The sequence below is a fragment of the Mus caroli genome, unplaced genomic scaffold, assembly GCF_978045245.1.
Source record: "Mus caroli unplaced genomic scaffold, Mus_caroli_1 scaffold_10, whole genome shotgun sequence".
Classification (NCBI taxonomy): Eukaryota; Metazoa; Chordata; class Mammalia; order Rodentia; family Muridae; genus Mus; species Mus caroli.
This window is the reverse complement of record NW_028227265.1, coordinates 119,013,522-119,034,831: the sequence shown is the minus strand read 5'-3', so window position 1 is coordinate 119,034,831 and position 21,310 is coordinate 119,013,522. Positions and strand designations below refer to the sequence as shown.

The 21,310-nt window shown below is 45.0% G+C and overlaps 1 protein-coding gene across 2 annotated transcripts in view; it reads left to right on the top strand.

The window, feature by feature from the left end:
- The window catches only part of Myo16 (myosin XVI), a 486,437-nt gene that overhangs the window by 270,237 nt on the left and 194,890 nt on the right, over window positions 1-21,310 (top strand). For both annotated transcript variants that reach the window (XM_021170663.3, XM_029481007.2), the window contains exons 17-20: window positions 11,483-11,594; window positions 14,307-14,424; window positions 15,130-15,201; window positions 17,721-17,862. In XM_021170663.3, coding sequence (XP_021026322.1) covers window positions 11,483-11,594; window positions 14,307-14,424; window positions 15,130-15,201; window positions 17,721-17,862 — 444 coding nt within the window. The remainder of the gene's footprint in view (window positions 1-11,482; window positions 11,595-14,306; window positions 14,425-15,129; window positions 15,202-17,720; window positions 17,863-21,310) is intronic.

Sequence of the window (21,310 nt, the reverse complement as noted above, 5' to 3'; positions counted from 1 at the left end):
ACTTGGGAGGCATTATTGTGATTGTGTTCATTGATGCTGGAAGACCCAGATCACTCTGGGTGGCACCATTCCCTAGGCAGGGGATCATGGACTGTATAGATGTAGAGTGTGAGCCATGCACAAACACTCATGTGTGCATTTATTTCTCTCTGCTCAAGGCTGTGTGTGAGATGCAACTAACTGCTTCACGTTCCTGCCTTTGTTTCCCCCCAATGATGGATAGCAATGTGGGGTTGGAAGCTGATACTTTCTCCCCTAAGTTGCTTTAGGTTGGGACATTTTGATCACAGCAACAGTTAGGAAGCCAGGACACATGATGATTCAAAGTTCTTGACTGGGGACCTGCAAGTTCTCCATTTGTTGGTCAGTCCTCCAAACAATCTTTATGTCAACCCTCAGCTTAGAATCCCTAGCATGCCACTTACGTTTGAATACCTAGAGACAGGAGAGGGCCACCTGTCACCTTGACTTCTCTAAGGCAGATGTTGACCTAGCCATCAGGATCTACCTCAGAGGAGTATGCCTGCTGTCTGTCTGGGTACCACAGGCAGATGATTACAGAGCACTGAGGTTCAGGACCTCAGTCCTTAGCAAGGGCAGTGATAGCTCTTCCACAACATGGCCACTTGAAACAGAACCTCAAGATAGAAGTTGAATAAGAAGATCCCTTACAGCCAGGCGTGGTAACACACACCTTTAGTCCCAGCACACGGGAGGCAGAGGCAGGCAGATTTCTGAGTTCGAGGCCAGCCTGGTCTGCAGAGTGAGTTCCAGGACAGCCAGGGCTACACAGAGAAACCCTGTCTCAAAAAACAAAAAGAAGAAGAAGAAGAAGAAGAAGAAGAAGAAGAAGAAGAAGAAGAGGAGGAGGAGGAGGAGGAGGAGGAGGAGGAGGAGGAGGAGGAGGAGGAGGAGGAGGAGGAGGAGGAGGAGGAGGGGGAGGAGGAGGAGGAGGGAGAGGAGGAGGAGGAGGAGGAGGAGGAGGAGGAGGAAGAAGAGGAGGAGGAAGAGGAGGAGGAGGGAGAGGAGGAGGAGGGAGAGGAAGAGGAGGAGGAGGAAGAGGAGGAAGAGGAGGAGGAGGCGGGGAGGGGCTTGGTTTCAGTTGAGCTGGTCCACAGTATCTCAGGGTTTAACAAGGCATTCTGGGGTAATGCCCTTCCTAGAGAAAAAAATGAAGATATTATTTTCTTAATTATACATTCTACGTGGATAACGCTCTTGGATGGTTTTTAACTGGTCTGGGCTGCCTATTAATTCTGAATGTCTGTGAGTCTTTGAGTGTGCTTGATTATTACTGACTAACAAGATGTTATGCCTCAAGTGAGTGTCCTATGTTAGCTCAAGAAACACACCTCACTAAATTTCATCCCAGCAGCACTTAGCATTTGACAAACTCTAACATGTTATGAGACATCACTAGAAATGTCATGTTCATGAGAAATAACATGCTTACAATGTCTACAGAAGGCCCCAGGGAGGCACCACCTTTAGTTTCATCACCTGCCCTAAGCGACCCATCCCATGTGTGATTTGCATAGCATCTGTGTGTCACACCCAGGACAGACTGCTTTGTCCCAAGCACGCTGTGTCGCTGTGTCGGCTCACCTGTTCAAACACTCTGTGGTAAACAGAGCAGCACGCACGATGCCTGACTCTTTTTCTCAATCCACCCTCGAGGTGTTCTCCTAGTCGTCTCTTGTCAGTTCGGTAAAAGAGTGCTTCTGTTTTCCCGGTACACTCTAGCCATGAAACGGCCTCCTGTGAACTTAAACTTGGTCAATTAACAATAGAGTGGGGCCATGGCAAACAGCAGAGAAGGCATTGGGTGGCTGAGATGTGTGAGTGCCATTGATGGGGAAATTAACTACGAAGCTTCAGTGCTAATTAAATACAGAAAATTACACAGGATTAAGAAACAGAATCGGAGAGACAACACCTCAGAGCTTCTGACTTCTGCTTCTGTAGCCCTGGACATCGCCCTCTTTTCTGACATAAGGAATATGCCTGCTTGTCTCCCCTGAGATGAACACTGCAAACAACTTGCAAAGCGCTGGGTGACTGAGGAATGGATGGACAGGACTCCAGGATCACAGAGAAGTCTTCAGTTGAGCCCCATGTCTCAGGATATGTTCAGGAATCAGACCATGTTTCAGGGAATGCTTTAGAAACTACCCTTTCTGATTACCCTTCCCAAGAGGGTCCATCTGCAGGATAGTGTACTCAACTTGAGCTCCCACACATTAAGCTCTATTATTTAAACTTAACTGCACAAGGCTTGGTGTGTGTGCCTCCCAGGGAGGAGAGATCTGACAAGGCCTGCCCTGGGTGAATGACAGGGTGGAGTCTACAAAATCTGAATCCCTTGAGTAAAAGGAAATTGGATAGCGGAGGCCATGCTCAGTGGTGGGAGATGAGGCCTGGGATGGATTCACAGTGACACTCAGCCCTCTCTCTGGCTTCTCAGGAACATGTCCTCTTGATGTGGCCAAACACCATGAAAAGACACAGCCAGAACCGGGAAATAGACACACACCTCAGCTGTTTCTGAGCAGAGTGTTCTCCAGGCATGGATTCAGTTGAGAGATGCATCCTCTCGCTGGTGGTGCTAAGATAACTATGAAGTTCACATTATCTTGAGATTTACATGCCATATGGTGTTACTTTGGTTACAGCAAATATATCCTCTTTAATTCAAAGCAAACTGATTTTATTTTGCTCAATTGACTGAATTTTATTAAATACGTAGAAGCCGATTTAGTTTTGTGATCATACAATGAGCTATTTTTGTGGATTCCTTGGCACAAATATAGCCCATTGTGAGTTTGTACTAAATGCAGCCCAACACTTGCGTAGAGCCTGCAGGACAGCAGGTCTGCCTTCCCCAGTCTGCCCCCACCCCCCACCCCCCACCCCCAGCCTGCTCAGCAGGTGAACCAATGAACTCTTTTGATTGGAGATGCATTTTTCAATCTTTTCCTTATTGTTTCAAGTGGTAACTCTATAATCTGGCTATTTTTACTCTGGTTTGTGTAATACAATTATTACAAAGAATACATTTGCTCAAAGCACTTGCATGAATCTAAGTTCACTTCCTGTAAACAGGGTTTTTTTTTTTTTCCCTCCCCCCTAGCTCTGAAGACTCTCAGGGCTTGCTTGAGAATGTGACTGGCAAGACAATGAATTTGCAGACCTGAGAGTATCTAACGCATCCCCGACTGAAATGCACTTAGCTTTTGTTTAAGCTGGTTTCACCTGAACATGTCCCAGCATATCAGAGTCTAAACAAACCAAGAAACATTTTAAATATTGGCATGCCCTCTCAGACTTTAATAATCACTGCTATCTAACACATAATACATCTCCATAGTGTGTGAGTGAATTATTCTATGCCTGTCTCAGGTCTTCTACCTTGGCTCTCCTTTCCTGCGACCTGCTTGCTCTGTATGGACAGTTACGCGCCTCACTCACCTTTGGGTCCCCAGGAATCACAGCTCTTGGTCCATACAGAAGCAATTTCTGTTGCCTTAACTGCCGCCTTCTAAATTTTAATCAGCAGTGTGTATCAAAAACATGGGATGGTGCCTCTGATGAACTTTCCAGTTTTCAGCTTTTCTATGTAGGTCTTCTACTCCTTTGAGAACCTTAGACTACAAGCCTTACCTGTATTCTGCAAAGATCATCTTCTCTTTGTTTTTAAGTCTCCGTGTTATTTAGTGATGGGGTAGGACACCCTGCTTTGCGCATGGTTAACTGGCACAGGATGCTTGGCTGATCAACATTTAGTATCTCTAGGTTGAGTGGATAATTTGATGAATACTCACATGATGTGATCATATGCCCATTTACAGCATGGGGGGCTGTGGGGATGGGCATTCAGATGCAAAGACAAACGATGTGGTGCGTGGTGCCCTGTGCAAACACTGCGCTTCGAGGAGGAGCTGATGGTCCAGGGTTAAATGCCACTTTTGATAGCTGTTGAGTACAGGTCTGTCAGAGTAGCATGGATCTGAGTAGTGTGTATTAAATGAGAAATAACACCATCACCCATTGTTAATCTTTAACGTTCTGATCTAGTTCATCACGAGAGGAAACAGTCAGTGTCCTGTTAACACAGCATCAGCAGCATGGTGTGTGCGTGTGTTGTGTGTGCTGTATGTGTGTTGTGTTGTGTGTGTTTTATGTGTGTGTTGTGTGTATGTTGTGTGTGTTATGTGTGGAGTGTGTGTGTATGATGTGTGTGTTTTGCTATGTGTGTTGTGTATGTGTATGTCTTTGCTGTATGTGTGTTGTGTGCATGTGTGTGTTGTATGTGTGTATGTGTTGAGTATGCATGTGTTGTGTGTGTTGTATGCATGTATTGTGTGTGTTTTGTGTGTGTGTTATATTGTGTTGTGTGAGTATGTGTGTGATGTGTTGTGTGCATGTGTGCTGTATGTGTGTTGTATATATGTTATGTGTGTGGTGTGTATGGCATACACTTGTATACATGTTCAAGTATGTGTGCACACATGTATAGAAGCCAAAGTCCATGTCAAATATTGTCTTTTATTGCTTCTAGCCTTTTTATTGAGTCAGGGTCTCTCAATGAATCTGGAGCTTAGCCTTTGTCCAGACTGTGAGCTACAAGGATTCTCCTATCTTTGCCTCCCTGGTATTAGGGTTACAGGTACAGGGTTCCACATCTAGACTCCCGCTGGGCACCGGGGACCCTAACTCAATTCCTCATGATTGAATAGCAAGTACTTTATCAACTGGGCCATTGCACCATCCACCCCCACTGCCCATCACTGGGATTCAGAATGCCTTGCACTGCCTGGTTTCCTGAAGTGGACGTTTTGTCTTATGTGGTTAAATGTCTGGTTGATAACACAGAGGGGAGATTTCATGTGAGCAAGAAGATTTCCCATAAGGAGAAAGGTTGGAGCTGTGAAGGACATTCAAGGCAGTAGGAATAATGAGTGTTAGCAAATCTGCTGACTAGAGTCCTGAGATAGGTTAATTCAGAATGGAGCATAATGTGAACTTCACCATGCCTGCTATTTAACAAACTTGGTTTCTATAATGTCCCCCTCTCAAATACCACATCCGGATACTTTTCTTTGAACAAGGTTGTAACAGGAATTCTCATCCAATACCCTCCCCCTTTGTCCAAGACAGGTTTTCTCTGTGTAGCTTTGACAGTCCTGGAGTTCTCCATGTAGACTAGGCTGGTCTCAAACGTTGAGACCAACCCCTGCCTATCGATGCTGAGATTAAAGGAATGAGCCACCATGCCCACCTCCCATCCAACTTACTCCTAAGCCCTAAGGACATTGCCTTTTGGTTTGAGGCTTTAGCTATAGATCATGGTGAGATGAGTAAGAAGATGATAGTGAAAGGCACTATGGGACTGTGGAGATGTCTCCAGAGGACCAAGAATCTACTCAAGTTTATCACTAAGGAAACATTTGATGTTCCACACTTAAAGACTGAAGATGATTTTGACATTTAATGTGCACCTGAGTTTAGTCACAAATTTTGCTCATTATTTTGTTAAAGTTTTAATGGCTGTGATTGACAAAGAAGATTATCAAATAACATCCTAAAGAAGAGTGACCTGGCACTCAATCTGTAATTCTAAATGCCCATTGCCATGCTCCCCTCCCCTCCGCTCCCCTACCCTACCCCTTTCCTTCCTTTCCCCTCCCCTCTTCTCTAGTCTGTCCTAAGGTAGAAGTCCTTCTCACCTGAAAGCTCATTCTATGTCCAGAGACAAATTATTGGGAGTGTTATTTGTTATTAAGGTGTCCTTCATCATTCTATGAGGGCATTTTGTGACTGTAGGCAGGAATATAGCTGAGTGATTCTAAACATCTTAGAACAAAGAAAACAAAACGTTATTAGCTTCACCCTGGGACTTGTAGTCCCCTCAGCGAGCTTTGGTTTAGACTTTCCTGGCACTGCTTTCATTTCAAAAGTGGTTATCATAACGTGACATGTGAATGTCATTGTAGAGGGAATGTGTTTGTGTTGAAAATACGTAGCTCACAAATAATCACACGAGGAAGTCAAATGGGCATATTTGATTACAAAAAATATTAAAAAAAAACAACACTGAGAAAGAAGAGCCAGAAGGCATTACAGAACAGGAAGTCCCAAGCTAAATCCCCTCCCGCCTATCTCTCCTCGCAGGGTCACAGCAAAGATATGGGTGGGTATGTTAGGGCCATGAAGGAAAGCACACGTGGATGAGAGTGTGTCTGGTTATGACACCCATGTTCCAGGGGATGACCCCACACTCATGTACATATGGGAAAGACTAACCAAATTCAATGGTTTAATATGAGGGAGTTAGGAAAGAAGGGAGGGAGGGAGGGAGGGAGGGGGAGAATAAAGTCAGGAGGGATAGGTGTTGGAGGCCAAGGGAGAGTTGCAGAGAGGATGTAGCTTATAAAATTTTTACTTAAAAGAAAAGAAAATAGTGTTTGCCTCAAGTCATCCTTTTGGGAACTGAGTTACCCTAGGAAGGCTCTGCCTCCATCGCTCTTGCTGCAGTTTTGTGGTGTATACAGGCACCCACCTCTCCTCACAGACAGCGCCTTTTGCCAGTAGAGGATGACTTGATATTAACCAGGAAAAGCTTTGCTCCTTCATCTGGATGGATATGGCCTGTAGTAATATTAGATATTAATTATATGATATGTAATCATACATAAATATATATTATATTTACATATATCTTATATACATAAAATATTTAGTTATACATTTATATGATACATAAGTATATATAACATAATATATAAATATATAATTCTTAATTTAGTATATATAATTATGTAATATACAATTATATAATAATATATATACATATATATGTATATGTGTGTGTGTGTGGGGGGGGTTATTTGAATAGCTTAACAGCTGTGGTCCTGATAATTCAACAATAGCTGGGTGTGAGCAGAAAGACCAAGAATCTAGCTGTTCAGTCCACATGGCTGGATATTTTAACTGATCTTCCATATATGCTGGAATGCCAGTAAAGTTTCCAATGCCAGCGAAGGAATAGATATGAGCACAAGGCAAGGGCAAGAAAGCAAAGAGCAAAAGCTTCCTTCTTCTTTGACCTTATATACTATATAATATAAACCTATATAATAAGAATATAGGCTTCCAGCAGAAGGTGTAACCCTGATTACAAAGGAGAAGTATGTAGCCTTTAAATGACGTTCTCCAGCCCTGTGGGGAAAGTAGCATCTAGACCGGTCTCCTGACCCACCCACCAGTCCTGAAATATAAAGGCTTTCAGCAAGGGGCTAGCTTTAATATTCTGATGTGGACAATGAATGGTTATGCACCAGGTTATAAGTGAGTTTTAAAGGAAGATGACAATGTGGATTGTTCCTGCCACAAGAGTGTGGATGTCACTCGTGAGTGACACAGAAGACACTGAACCCTGAGTGGGAAGGTTAGAGCTCTGGGACTGTGCAGCCATTGAGTTAAGTTAGAGACCACCAGTCTGCTCCAGACGTGTTCACTGATGGTGCGTGGAGCTGCTGTGATGGGTTGGTGAGATGAAGTCTGTCAAGCGCTGAGGTAAAAACTACAGGGAAATCCAAGCCTAAATAAACCTAATTCATCCCCTTAAAGTGAACAGAATCTGCAGAGGTCACTGTCATGTAGCACACATGAAAGGTGACACTGTGGCAGAAGACCCTCCATGTTGTAAGGCTATCTCAGAAAGTCCCTACAGTGTTGGGATCAGTTGTTGACTTGGCTGTTGTCGGTTGTTGTCAGTGGTTGACATGTTGACTGATCCCCTCTGCCTGCCCAGGAAACCCTCACGTATGTGGGAAGCACAGTCAGTCGCCTCACAGTCACTGTGAGGCAGAAGTGGGAGTTTTCTGTTGAGCATGGTTCCCCGAATGTTCACTCCGCATCGAGAGTAAAAGTAAAGTGGGGATTAAGTGTTCCTTAGAGTCAAGTCTCCCTGGAGATACTCAGTTTTGATACTTTCCCAGGCATGCTTTTTGATATTTCTGTGACTTTGTGGGTGGTCTCATGATGAGAGATGTCAACGGGAAAATTACTACCTTTAATAAATAAACTATAAACATGTAATTTTTTTTATCACCAGCTACCTCATGATGAGGCACAGTCTGCTGGGAATTATGAAATACCTTTATTGTCTATCATTCTGGATACTACAGCAAAGCCAAGGGTCCTTCAAACATGGATAGAAACATTATGCTCATGTTCATTTGGCTGATTGTTTTCTTGAGACATGATCTCATGTAGTCCAGGCTAGACTCTCACACCTTAGTTACCCTAGGCTAGACTTGAAGTCCTGAATGTTCTGCCTCAGTTCCAAAGCACTGGGATTCTAAGTATGTGCTGCCACACGCTGATGTTTGTTGTTTATACTTATTTCTTATAAACTGAATGCTGACCCACAACCTGTGTGCACAAGGTAAATGCTCCATCACTAGACTACAGCCTAGGCCCTTTCTTTACTTTGTTTTTTATTTTAAGGCAGAGTGTCAGTAAGTTGTCCAGATTCACTTTGTGCCAGCTACATCGTGCAACCCAAAATTCTCCGTCACTTCCTCTTGGTGTCACACGATGCAGGCATGGAAGGGTGCCACCTTACCTGGATTGTTGTCTGTCTATGTGTCTGTCTGTCCATAATCTATGTGTAACACCTATTACATCTATTATCTACCCATAGACTATCATGTGTCATTGACCTATTATCTTTTCCTTCTATTTATAGCCTGTATATTACTCTTTTATCATTCATCTGTCTGCCAACCGTTTACCATCTGTCTCTATCTATGTATCTATCTATCCATCCATCATGTTTATCTATGTATGTATCTATATATCTATCATCTATTATCTATCTACGTATCTACATATATGTGTACCTAGCATCTATCTATCTATCTATCTATCTATCTATCTATCTATCTATCTATCATTATGTATCTATCTATCCTCTATATATATCCACCACCTATCTATTTATCATCTATTTATCTATGTATATATCATCTATTATCTATTTAAATATCTGTCATCTATTATCTATCTATGTATCTACATATCTATGTATCTAGCATCTATTACTATCTATTTATCTATGTTTCTATCATCTATTATCTATGTATCTATCATCTATCATCCACCTCTCTATTAATCTATCTTCCTATGTATGTGTGTATGTATGTATGTATGTATGTATCTATCTACCTATCTATCTACCTATCTATCTATCTACCTATCTATCATCTGTCTGTCTGTCTGTCTGTCTGTCTATCTTTCCACCTACCTACCTTTCTCAATCCCCCCATCTCCTTCTCACACACCTTGCTGGCATTTTTTGTTTTGTTTTGTTTTTGTTTTTGTTTTTCGAGACAGGGTTTCTCTGTATAGTCCTGGCTGTCCTGGAACTCTGCAGACCAGGCTGGCCTCGACCTCAGCGATGCTGGCATCTTCATGCACACTGAGCTTAGCCCCTCACTGCCCTCCTTTACTCGTTTATGATTTTACACTTCCTGTCATGTGTAATAGCTATGAAGACAAGATGGCCTCATGACTTATAGTGACCTCTATTATGAGCTCATTCATTCACGTGACTTCAGGGTTCTGCACAGGGAAGGCTTCCTGTTATCTTCTCTAGTCATTTTTGAGTTCCAGCTTCTTGTTTTTAATTATGTTTTATTAAGTTATTTCTTTCATCACCATTGCAGCTTCCCCTCCCCCTCTCCTCCCAGCACACTCCCACATCCCCACGTCCACCATGCTTCCCTTTTCCTTAGAAAACGGGAGGCATTCCATGGACATCGCCAGCCTTGGTGTATCAAGCTGTAGTAAGGTTGAGTGCATCTTCTTCTGTTGAGGCTACCCGAGTTCCAGGTTCTGATAGCTGTTATTTCTCTGACTGTGGCTTAAACCTTAACAGTTTATTTTAAATATGGCATGATTGATACAAATATGAAGCTTTTTTCCCAAAAGATACCCCCTTAATAATGTTCCCCGGTGGATGGACCCTATGTATCACCCCAAGGACACTGACACCAGACACAAAGCATTTTAACTGCTTCCTCTCAGCCCAGACCCTCCCATGCCCAGCCTTAACCTGCCTTCTGTCTGCATCTAGACTTTCTCCTTGTCTTAGCCAGGTTTCTATTCCTGCACAAAACATGATGACCAAGAAGCACGTTGGGGAGGAAAGGGTTTATTCAGCTTACACCCCCACATTGCTGTTCATCATAAAGAAAGTCAGGACTGGAACTCAAGCAGGCCAGAAACTTGGAGGGAGGAGCTAATGGAGAGACCATGGAGGGATGTTACTTACTGGCTTGCTTACCCTGGCTTGCTCAGCTTGCTTTCTTATAGAACCCAAGACTACCAGCCCAGGGATGGCACCACCCACAGTGGGCCCTCCCACCCTTGATCACTAATTGAGAAAATGCCTTACAGCTGGATCTCATGGAGGCATTTCCTCAAGAGAGGCTCCTTTCTCTGTGATAACTCCAGCTTGTGCCAAGTTGACACACAAAACCAGCCAGTACACTCCTTCTTCAGTCACTTCATCTCATGAACACCCCTCTTCTGCTTCTACCCTCCTAGGGGTTCTCTCCTCTTGCCCCAGCTCCCCCTCCTGCCTTGGCAATCTTTGTTTTGCTCACCCTAGATTCCCATTTTGCTCACTTGTGTATCTTGTGCACACCATGTGTGAGCAATCTTGTGCCACTTCATACATGTTTCTGCAAGTTCCTGGGACGTGGACATTATTTGCAAACTAGGCCCATTCTTACTTAGCCACTGGCTCTCCTGAGGGAGCCTCACTCCTCCACAGCGTTCCCTCCTGGTGCCTACCTGCTTCCTCCACACTTAGAAGCACCGTTCACCCACACTCCGGTCATTTTCTCTGCCTGCATGCTATGCTATTGCCAGCTCTCCCCTTGTCTGTGCCTTGGGTACCTAACCTGCTCCTGATTAGTTTCCTAGAGGAGCCCTTCGTCCTTGTGGTTGGTGTCCTCCGCTTTTTGGTATGCCTGCATTTGGTAATCGGCGCTTCGGTGTTTGCAAAGCAAAGGGAATCAATCAGCAGCCTTGAAATTAAATGCTACTGGCAAGCAGGGATAATACATTAGTATACATTAAGCATCTTTCATGCAAATGTGACTCGCAAGGCCTGTTTCGACACCTGCCAGCTTCCTATGTGAAGTTCACAGCACGCTGATGGCCGTCTCCCCTCACGGGGAAGGGGTCAGATGAGGTGAGTCCCGTGTCTGCAGTGGATGATACTCTGGTATTAGAATAACTGTCTACTTTCCTGAAACATCATGTGCTCCTGCGTCGCTTTGTAAACACCTGGGAACACAGTGTCCAGGTGATTTCCACTATGACAGAGATCAGGTACCAATGAGGTAACCTTTTACCACCAGCATTTGACTCCAAGCCAAGTCATAACACCACGTATTTATCCTAACAGGTATGTGAGCCAAGGCATGCGGGAAGATGTGTCTACAGCAGAGCATTCTCTGAACAAGGAGAGACTTGCAGCTCTGAAACATGCTCTGAATGTAATTGGCTTCAGCACCTTGGTGAGTCCCCTTATCAGGGCTTCACGCAGAAAACCAGCCTCTACCAGTTTATAGACTCACTTCTCCCAAACCGTTTCCTGAACCTCAGTGTAGCCCAAGGGTTGCTGCCAGCTCTGACAATGTTTCAGCAGAGAACATGTTCTCTATGGCCTCCTGGTGCTGACTGTCCAGCCTGGGCAGGAGACACAGGAGCAGGATGAATGGGTGGTAGATCCCTGGAAGGCAGAGACTAGATACAGTAACAAGGCATTGATGCTATCTCATTTGTTTGCCTATTTATTTCTTCTTTCTTCTCTCCCTCTCCCTCTCTCTCTCTCTCTTTCTTTCTTTAATATATATGGGAGTTGTGCTTGCACACAGTGCCTGTGGATGACAGAGGAAGGTATTAGGTCCCTTGGAACTGGAGTTACATACAGTTTATAAGCTACCTTGTGGATACTGGGAATCAAACCCAGGTCCTCTCCAAGAGCACCCCCACTCCAAAATACTGAGCCAGCTCTCCAGAACCATCATTTTCAATAGAAATAGAAAAAAAAAAAAACACCTTTCACATACATATCTAGAATAAACCAGATAACTGTGTTGTCTGAACCATGAGAAAACTGGCTAAGCTGAAGAAACCATACTGTTAAAATGGTCACCCTGCAAACTAACATAATCACTTTACTTAAGTATTTTCTCTAGTAGGCTAGAGCATGCATGGAAATTTCTAGCCCTCTGCTGTGCCAGAGCAATTTCAAAGATAACAGAGAGGCCTGTGGTCAAGCCAGGCTGCCTAGGACTTATAGTCTTCTCTGGATACTGGGCACTTGTCATGTGACAAAGGAGGCTAAAGAAATGAACTTTTTGTTTGTTTGTTTGTTTGTTTTCTGGTTTTTTTTTTTTTTAAAGACAGGGTTTCTCTGTGTAGCTCTGGCTGTCCTGGAACTCACTTTGTAGACCAGGCTGCCCTCGAACTCAGAAATCCCCTGCCTCTGCCTCCCAAGTGCTGGGATTAAAGGCGTGTGCCACCACCGCCAGGCTGGACTTTTTGTATCTTAAAATATTAATTTAAATTGAAATAGCCATGTGGTTAGGGGTTATTGCTCTGAATGGGTCTGGTCCTGAGAATTAGACATGAGTGGTTAGGCCCCTGAGGATGTTCTCGAACGTCATTTCTGTTTTCCTGATGTGGTATCTCCTCTCCCTCAATATGGAAGTATTGTAGATTGGGCCAAATCCTCAGGGACAATGAGCAAGAGGTCACTGGGGACCCCAGCGTGCCCCGCAGCTCCATCCCAGATGTAGTCTGAAGTACGAGCTCCTTTTCCTTTCTCAAAAGGGTGTGTGTCATGCTTGCCCACAGTCTTGGGCAACAAGGGCCGGAGGAAGCATAAAAGACAATTGATAAATGGCTCACCCTAAGTGGGTCCACTGAGGCACTTTGTTCAAACAGACCCCACACCTTTAAGGGCATGGAGTTCCACAGTGAGAGGCAGTCTGATGATGTCTTGTTCTTTTGACCCTGGTTATTCAATTTCTACATGTCTGTCTTTTTCTGGCCCCACCCACTTGCATGCTTTGTATTAGCGCTGGCTTCCGTGATGTCTCTTTTCTTATCCTCACTCCCCAACCTGGAGTTTCTAAATCCTGTAGGGAACAGGAACACAGACAGGGGCAGGGCACCATTTTACCAAAATATCATCCACTTGGAAATGCCTTTCAAGTTCCACAATTGATCCTCAAAGGCAGGGCAGGCAAAACACACCTGCTGACTGGCATAGCTGATGGAGACGGCAGTGCATTTACACAAACGGCCTGATGTCCATCCCTTCATCGTAAGCCTTTAAAGCAATGTGAAGAAGAAAAGCTGTTCCATTTTGGAGTGGTGCCCTTAGTCCATGACAACTCAAAGGACAGTATTTCTGGCCGATAGGGCCTTCAGAGCGAAATCTGCAAGGGCTTGTGGTTCTTAGACCAAAACCTGCAAGGGCTTGTGTTTCTTTGAGACTGCTTTGTAGAGAAGCCTCCATCTCTGCACCAACCATATCCAGTAGCAGGCAAGCTGACAAGGCAGGGGGACACCACTGCACCACTGCAGACAGAGGCGGGACCCCAGGACTCCTCCTCCTTCCATGGGGAATTTTCCTCTGACTCAGTTTCACTGCGTTATATTGTGGGTTATAGTGAATGTTCAAAGCTCTGTCTCCCTCACTGAATAAATCATACCCCCCCCCAGAACAGCACAGGCCCTCCTTGCCCATGTAGAGGTGACTACCTTGCAGAGTCCAGTGGGAAATGCTGCCTTCTGTTAATTATGGAATGCTATACCTAGGAATTACTTGAGATCAGTACCTCCAGGTGCTTACTTTATAGATGGGAAAGTGGCAATTCCCAGCTTCAGGTCCTACTCTTCCCTCAGTTCCAGGCTTCCCGACCAGGCCCTCCTCTCCTGTTCAAGAACAGCTTGGGACAGTGGGGTGTTTCCTGCAAGAGATTGGACTACAATCACTATTTTCTTTTTTATATAATAATGATTATCCAGAACACACTGATTCATATCAGAACAGCAATTTAGGGCAACGCACATGGAGCTGAGATGTGATTTTGAGCAGTTTCATGAATCTCCCACTGTGGGTCTGAAGGGTGGCAAGCCCAACCCCACCAGAATGCTCCCGGTTGCTTGGGGCTCCCACCTCTGAATTATTCTATCTGTTCTCTGTAAACACTTAGGAGGTGGAAAACCTGTTCGTTATCCTATCGGCGATACTACACATCGGAGACATTCAGTTCACCGCGCTGACAGAAGCTGACTCAGCCTTTGTCTCTGACCTCCAGCTTCTGGAACAAGGTCAGTGGAGCACCACCACCTTGATGGCAAAGTCGTTGGGGTGCAGTTTCACAGCTCTGCCAGTAGATGGCGACACAGCACAGAATCAGGCTGGCTGCAACAATCACTAGCTGATCTGAAGTCTTGGGGGGAGGGGAGAACCTCTTTCTTTTCTCTAAAGGGGGTGGTTGACAAATGTGCTTTCGTGGTCCCATTCTGCACAGGGGTATCATCATATACTTCAGCTCATTTGATATTATTAGAATATTCTTTGCCCCAACCTGCTGACCACACAATATTTGGAGAGGAGTCAGTAGCTAAACATTATAAATTCACAATTACTTCCCTTTAAAAACCATATTCAAAAGCTCCTCTTCTTTGATATTGCTTTCATGGTCACACTTAGTTTTAAAAAGATATCCTCAAACCACAGGCTTCCAATAAATGGCCTATTTTCACCTGTTTCAAAGTTATTTTAATAAGAAATTTGGAAAAAAAAATAATCCAGCCCTACCTACGAGGGTGGTGAAGGGGAAAATATGTCCTTACTAAATCCAGACAGACAGGAGATCCCACCAGTGTCTGGAGTACTGAGGCATTTCTCTAGCCAGAGAGCAGAAGTTGCTCTCCTTCTAAATGAAGTATGCACACAATGGACACAAATCGCAGTGTTCTTAGTGTCGAAATGCATGGTGCTTTCTTATTTACAGCTGTTTTTGATTTCAGTGGCAGGTATGTTGCAAGTGTCGACCGACGAGCTGGCATCTGCCCTAACAACTGATATTCAGTATTTTAAAGGTAAGTCCTTGTGCAACCTGACTTTTACCTTTGTACAGTCCCTGGGCTTCTTTCAAGTGGGGAAATTAAACACAGCTCTGCCTGTCTCCACACGGGGGAAACTGTTTGCATGGACTGAGTGCCAGGAGAAAGCACTGAAAGGCTGTTTGGTCCCTGTTGCTGTATGGGAACCCTGCCATGCTCCTGGGAGATCATTCTGAGTAACTAGCCCCCTTCCTAATCAACCTGTCAGTTCAGAAAAACAAAGCCATCAATCTAAGAGGATGTATTCTCATAAAACATGGATCTTCATGGGGGAGGGGGCGGTCTTCTCTCTGCCTTTCCCCGCTCAGAATGGGGGCTGTCATTTATTTGGTGTTTATGAGGGAATGGCATGGAGCCAAATGGTCCGAGGTTTGTCATTTCTGATCTCAAGAATGGTCAGGAGGAGGGCATAACTAGGACTCTCCTCAGGGAGCAAAGTAGTCAGGTTAAAAGGGCTTAATCACCAGAGATGCCAAGCCACTGGTAAAGAGGCTGTCTACCTTCACAGGGTGGCTTCAGCCCTCTGTGTATGCCTACTCCCTGTGCCACCCACCGGTGCAAGGCCACGCTCCGTGCACAGGAGACTAGCACTCCTGTGTGTGCTTCAGCTATCCACTGAAAATTCAGGATGGATGCCCTTCTTCAACCTTCCTCTTCATAGCTGTGAGGGCTCGCCTCCTGGGCATTCTATGCTGAACTTACCAGCTGCCTTGTGGGTCTGGCTTGCAGGGATTTTGATGCTTGGCTAATGACCCCTACTGCTTAGAATCCCCCCTTCCATGCTAATCAATCAACATACTGAGTTTTCCCATGATCCATCCAGCTGTTCCCCAGGTTCTGCTGGCTCCCCTTACCCCTCACCCTTCTCTACCAAGTAGGTTGGATCCCTCTGACCTCTCAAAGAGCTTCCCTCCTCCCTGCCCTCCGTTTCCTGTCCAGCATCACAACAGCAGCTTCTGTAGGTGTTTTTCTCTGGACTTCGCTCATCTCCACGGGAATGAAATGGAAATGTGCTTCTCACCTGTGCACAAGTCTTTCCAAGACACCACTTTTCTTAGAGAATGCTCCTCCCTATAGGACAGACTTCCAGGCCCCCTTAGCCATTGTTAGCCATGTCTCCATCTATGCCTCTGCTCCCAGCTACGTCAAGCGCCTGAAGTTCTCAAGATGCTGCTGGTCTTTCTGAAGACATGTTCTTAGTCCAGGTTCTGTTGCTGTAACGAAACACCATGACCCAAAAGCAAGCCAGGGAGGGAAGGGTTAATTGTGCTTACACTTCTGAGCAGGAGGTCAGGACAGAAACTCAAGAGGGTCAGGAGACTTGAGACAGGAGCTGATGCAGAGGCCATAGAGGGATGCTGCTTACTGTCTTGCTTCACATGGCTTGTTCAGCCTGCTTTCTTAGAGAACCCAGGACCACAGCCCAGGGGTGAGACCACCATGGGTGGGGTCCTCCCGGAATTGAGCATCATATGAGAAAATGCCTTACAGCTGGATCTCATGGAGGCATTTCATCAACTGAGTCTCCTTCTTCACTGATGACTCTAGCCTGTGTCCAGTTGACACACAAAACCAGCCAGTGCACATGTTAAATTCCACTGGTCACTCACCATCTGGTTCCCTCAACTCATCCCACCCAACCTCCTCTCACCACATTGCCCACCCTTCAGAGCTCCTCAACCACGTGAACCCGGAACTTTCGTGGTGACATCTGGAAGGCCGCACTTGTCCCCTGCCTGCCTTAGTGGGCTTTACCGCACCCATGGTTTTGACCTTGCTCTTTCAATTTAGTGAAGTTCTATCTTGTCTCAATGGTGGCTCCTCTCTCTTTCCTTTCCCTCCAGTCAACTGAGGGACTCTCCCATCCCTGTCACCTGCTCAGCCTGAGACTTAAGGACACGCCCTGCTGGCCAAGGCCACAGGCGAGCATTCTTGAGCCCAGCATTCACACACTGTCTCATCCAGCAGTACTATATTGGATCTGCCTGCATCCCAGGTCACCCTAACTCTCTATCCTGAGTCCCTTCACTGGCCTTCCATTCTGGAACTTCTCCTTTCTCAGGATTCCCATTGCTCCACTTGAGAGTGACAGGGGCTTCCTCCCGAAGGCCCAGTTTTTTCCCCTGGACCCACAGGCACATTCTGATTGATTTGACCATTACTTTCCAGATAGGCAAGTGTTCAAATGCCCTGGGCCAGCTCAGTGCCCAACCAATGAGCTATTATCAGAAAGCTCACTCACAGAACCCTGAGCTAGCTCTCCAACTGAGAGGAAGTGGCTCAGTTGCAGAGAGGTGCAGAGGTATGCGCAGAAGTCTTAGTAAGAAGTCAAGGTACCCGACACTTCAGATGTCGATAACTGTCAGGCACCGCCTTTCGGGGCCCTTTCTGGACGTGGCGGACATCGTAGAGAGTGAGTGGGACATAGACAGTTGTGTTGGCTTCTTACAAGGAGACCATTGTCCACAATTCTCCTCTTCCTTTCACTGTTCCAGGAGATGTGATAATACGTCGACACACTACCCAGATGGCTGCGTTTTACCGCGACCTCCTGGCCAAGTCACTGTACAGTCGTTTGTTTGGCTTTCTGATAAACACTGTGAATTGCTGCCTCCAGAATCAAGATGAATATAAAAGGTAGGAACAGTGGATGCTTGCATCTATGTTTCGATGTCACACATAATTCAGGAGGTCTGGACACTGAGCCTTTGGTTACCCTGTCACAGCCCCCCTCAGTAGCTGTTAATGCTGATTGCAGTACCACACACAACTCAGGATTACAGGTGCTGGTCCCTGGGTTATCCAGCTGCATGCAATCCAGGTGCTGTGGATGGTGGCCCAAGTGTCACTCTGCTTTAGCCTCACCCTGGAGAGAGGCTTTACCTTACAGCATTGCCCAGGGTTGGCTTCATTCATACTTCATTTTAGCAAGCTAACCTCACTGGAAGGTATTAGTAATTATGCTTTAGAAATGTAAGCCCCACCCCACCCTGCCACCCACCAGCACTGATGGATGAATCAAACTGTCTCTCATGCATAGATATGCAAATGTGTTCTCTCTAGAATGAAGGTATAGATGTGGCCTTTTGTGCATGAGAAGAATAGAAATTTCATGACTCTAGGAACAAGACAGTCTAAGAATATCAAAAGCTCAGGGGCTGGTGAAAGCCCACGTGTGTCTCTTTCAGAACCAGTTTGATGATGTGTATAACTCTGCCTTGAGATTCCTCACCTGCTTCACGGGTTATTTGACAAAGGGTCTCTGTGGTAATCCTCTTGGCTCATACCCTTAATCATCTCTAAGCAGTAGCTTTTCAGGGCTATTTGATCACCTAAAAATTATAGATTCCCCTGGCGTTTTGTCAATGAAAACCTCCGTTATTATTCTTGTTACTGGTAATGACCTTGAACAGACATCTGAAAGTAAAATCACACTCAGAAGTCTTCACAGGCATGCTTGACTTTGAATGAAACTCTGAGAATTTTTCTGCTGTCCTAGAGTTCTTTACCAAATCCCCTGGATTAAGCCATTTCTTGGAAAATATTAAAATTAACATCAATTAATGGGAAAGTTCTGAGATAAGTATAGGTATTTCAGGTTTTGAACTAAGGGATGTTAAAGTTCTCTAAATGTACTGTGCAAAAATCTCAGTACTCAACACTGCATGTGTTCAACCTCCTGGGACGTTTAGGGTGACTTCTGTGCAGAATCTCTCCTCTCTCTCTCTCTCTCTCTCTCTCTCTCTCTCTCTCTCTCTCTCTCTCTCTCTCCCCAGCCTGGCTCTCTCTGGGGTTATGAGGGCCCTAGCTCTTGCTTCTCTGATTACTAGTTGGTCTGTGGTCCTCCATCTTCCCAACCCTTACCCACCCTCTGATGCAATAACTAAGAGAAGGAGCTTAAGTTACAAAGGGTTTACTCCTTTTATTTTTAATTGGTTATTTTATTTATTTATATTTCAAATGTTATCGCCCTTCCTGATTTCTCCTTCAAAACCCCCCCTCCCCCTACCCATACCCCTGGCTCCACAAGGATGCTCACCCACCTACCCACCCACTCCTGCCTCACAGCCCTAGCATTCCTCTACTCTGGGTCATCGAGATTTCACAGGACCAAGGGCCTCCCCTCCTATTGATGCCAGATGGGCTATCCTCCGCTACATAGGCAGGTAGAGCCATGGAAGGGTTTTCTTTTGTTTCTGGGTTGGGAGAGATACAGTGTGCCATGGCAGGGAAGGCTGAGGGTCAGAGCAGCCAAGCCCAGTGAGTCAGTGATCCAGGAGGCAGAGGAAGGGGAATACCAGGATTGAGTTTGTTCTTTTTAACTCTTAATTTGAACCAGGATGCTGGTCCATCGCATGGTACTGTACACATGGGGGAGAACACTCTTCCCTTACCTCAGTCTCACAAACAACACACCAGAGGTGTGCCATACTAATACCCCATGCAGTTCTTAGTGACATCAAGTCAGCAATAGAAAGATGTCAGTCTGTAAGTGTGACAATTATTCACAGCTGCTACCAATGTGCTAAACTTACCGAATTAACCTTGTAGAAAAATAGTAGCATCCTTGATCACGTGGACAGTGATCAATTCATGTTTAATTAGCGCATAAGCCCGGAGACTTCTAGAAAATTTCCACTTGACATTTGAATCCTGCAGAGTCTTGAATTTTTATGATTGGAAACACTTGGATACGTTGAAGAGCGGAAGCGTGGCTTCTATTACAGTGGGCATCCTGCCTGGTGTATCAGAATGGGAAGGTGGAAGGCAGCCTTCGCCTTTGAATGTCTTTGTGGGGGGACATACCTGAGGAAAGTATTCACGGAGAACAAGAAATGAATCATAAATTATAGGTATACACTCCACCTCAAAGAGACAGCATCTCACTGGAATTTTTAACATTTTTTCAAGAGCTACCAAAGTTGTGTTTAAATGCCCCAGCAATGACATGGAAACTACACCTGTAGTATTTCTAACACTTGGAAATTCTCAGAATATTCATATTATAAAGGTCTGCTTCTTGATTCAGAAAGGTTGGAGATGTTTTCATAACCTTACAATACCTTGTGGTATTTACCAGTCCCCGTTTATTCTAAAGTGTTATAATTTCGTGGACAATGATAAGTTTAGAACTCTGGTAACTGAGTGGGTGAAGTTGGCAAGCACACTGAAGTAGTGGGATATTGCCACACTCGGTTTTATTGTGAACATTTCAAGGGAGAGTAGATGCTGGTCAGCTGTACATTGAGGGATGGTGGAAGGAGTGAGCGAGGTCAAGGTGGATCTGATATCTTCTCTGGGAAAGACCACCTCATTTCAAAACATAAAATGGATCTAATAGGAAAACGTCTCTTCTTGATTCTGTGAAGACATTCCTGAGGAAGCCTTGTGGTGTCAGGCAGGGGACTGTTCATGATGAGTTAGTTAAGAGGAACAAACTGTCCCCATACTTGCCTGGACAAGCCAGTCTGGAAGATTAATGTGAGCTCTTCCTGGTCTCCTGTTTGTTGTGACCTTGACATCTGTGTGGCTCTCTCAGGACGCCTTAGGCTGTGGTTGAGGCAGGTCGGACATGAAGCACATTGGAGCTGTGCTAAGCTAAGTTCAAGGTGACCTGATGCACTGAGGAAGGGAAAGCCAACAACAGAAGCAGTGAGAGCATGGAAACCGCTAACCACCATGCTTCATGTTTTATTACATTTCTGTCATTCTCAAAGTGTGTGTCCACAGTGCCTTTTGGGATAAAATCCTGCTAAATAGCTAAAAACTAAAACCAGGTGTTTTATTGTTAAATGAGTAATAACTGAGGTGAAACAGGAGCTCTCCAAAGTCTTTCTCGTGATGCACACCTTTAATCCCAGCACTCGGGAGTCAGAGGCAGGCGGATTTCTGAGTTCGAGGCCAGCCTGGTCTACAGAGTGAGTTCCAGGACAGCCAGAGCTACACAGAAAAACCCTGTCTCAAAAAACAAAACAAGAAAAGAAAAGAAAAGAAAAGAAAAGAAAAGAAAAGAAAAGAAAAGAAAAGAAAAGAAAAGAAAAGAAAAGACATTTTAAAACCAGTTTTCAGATGTTAATCACTTCTG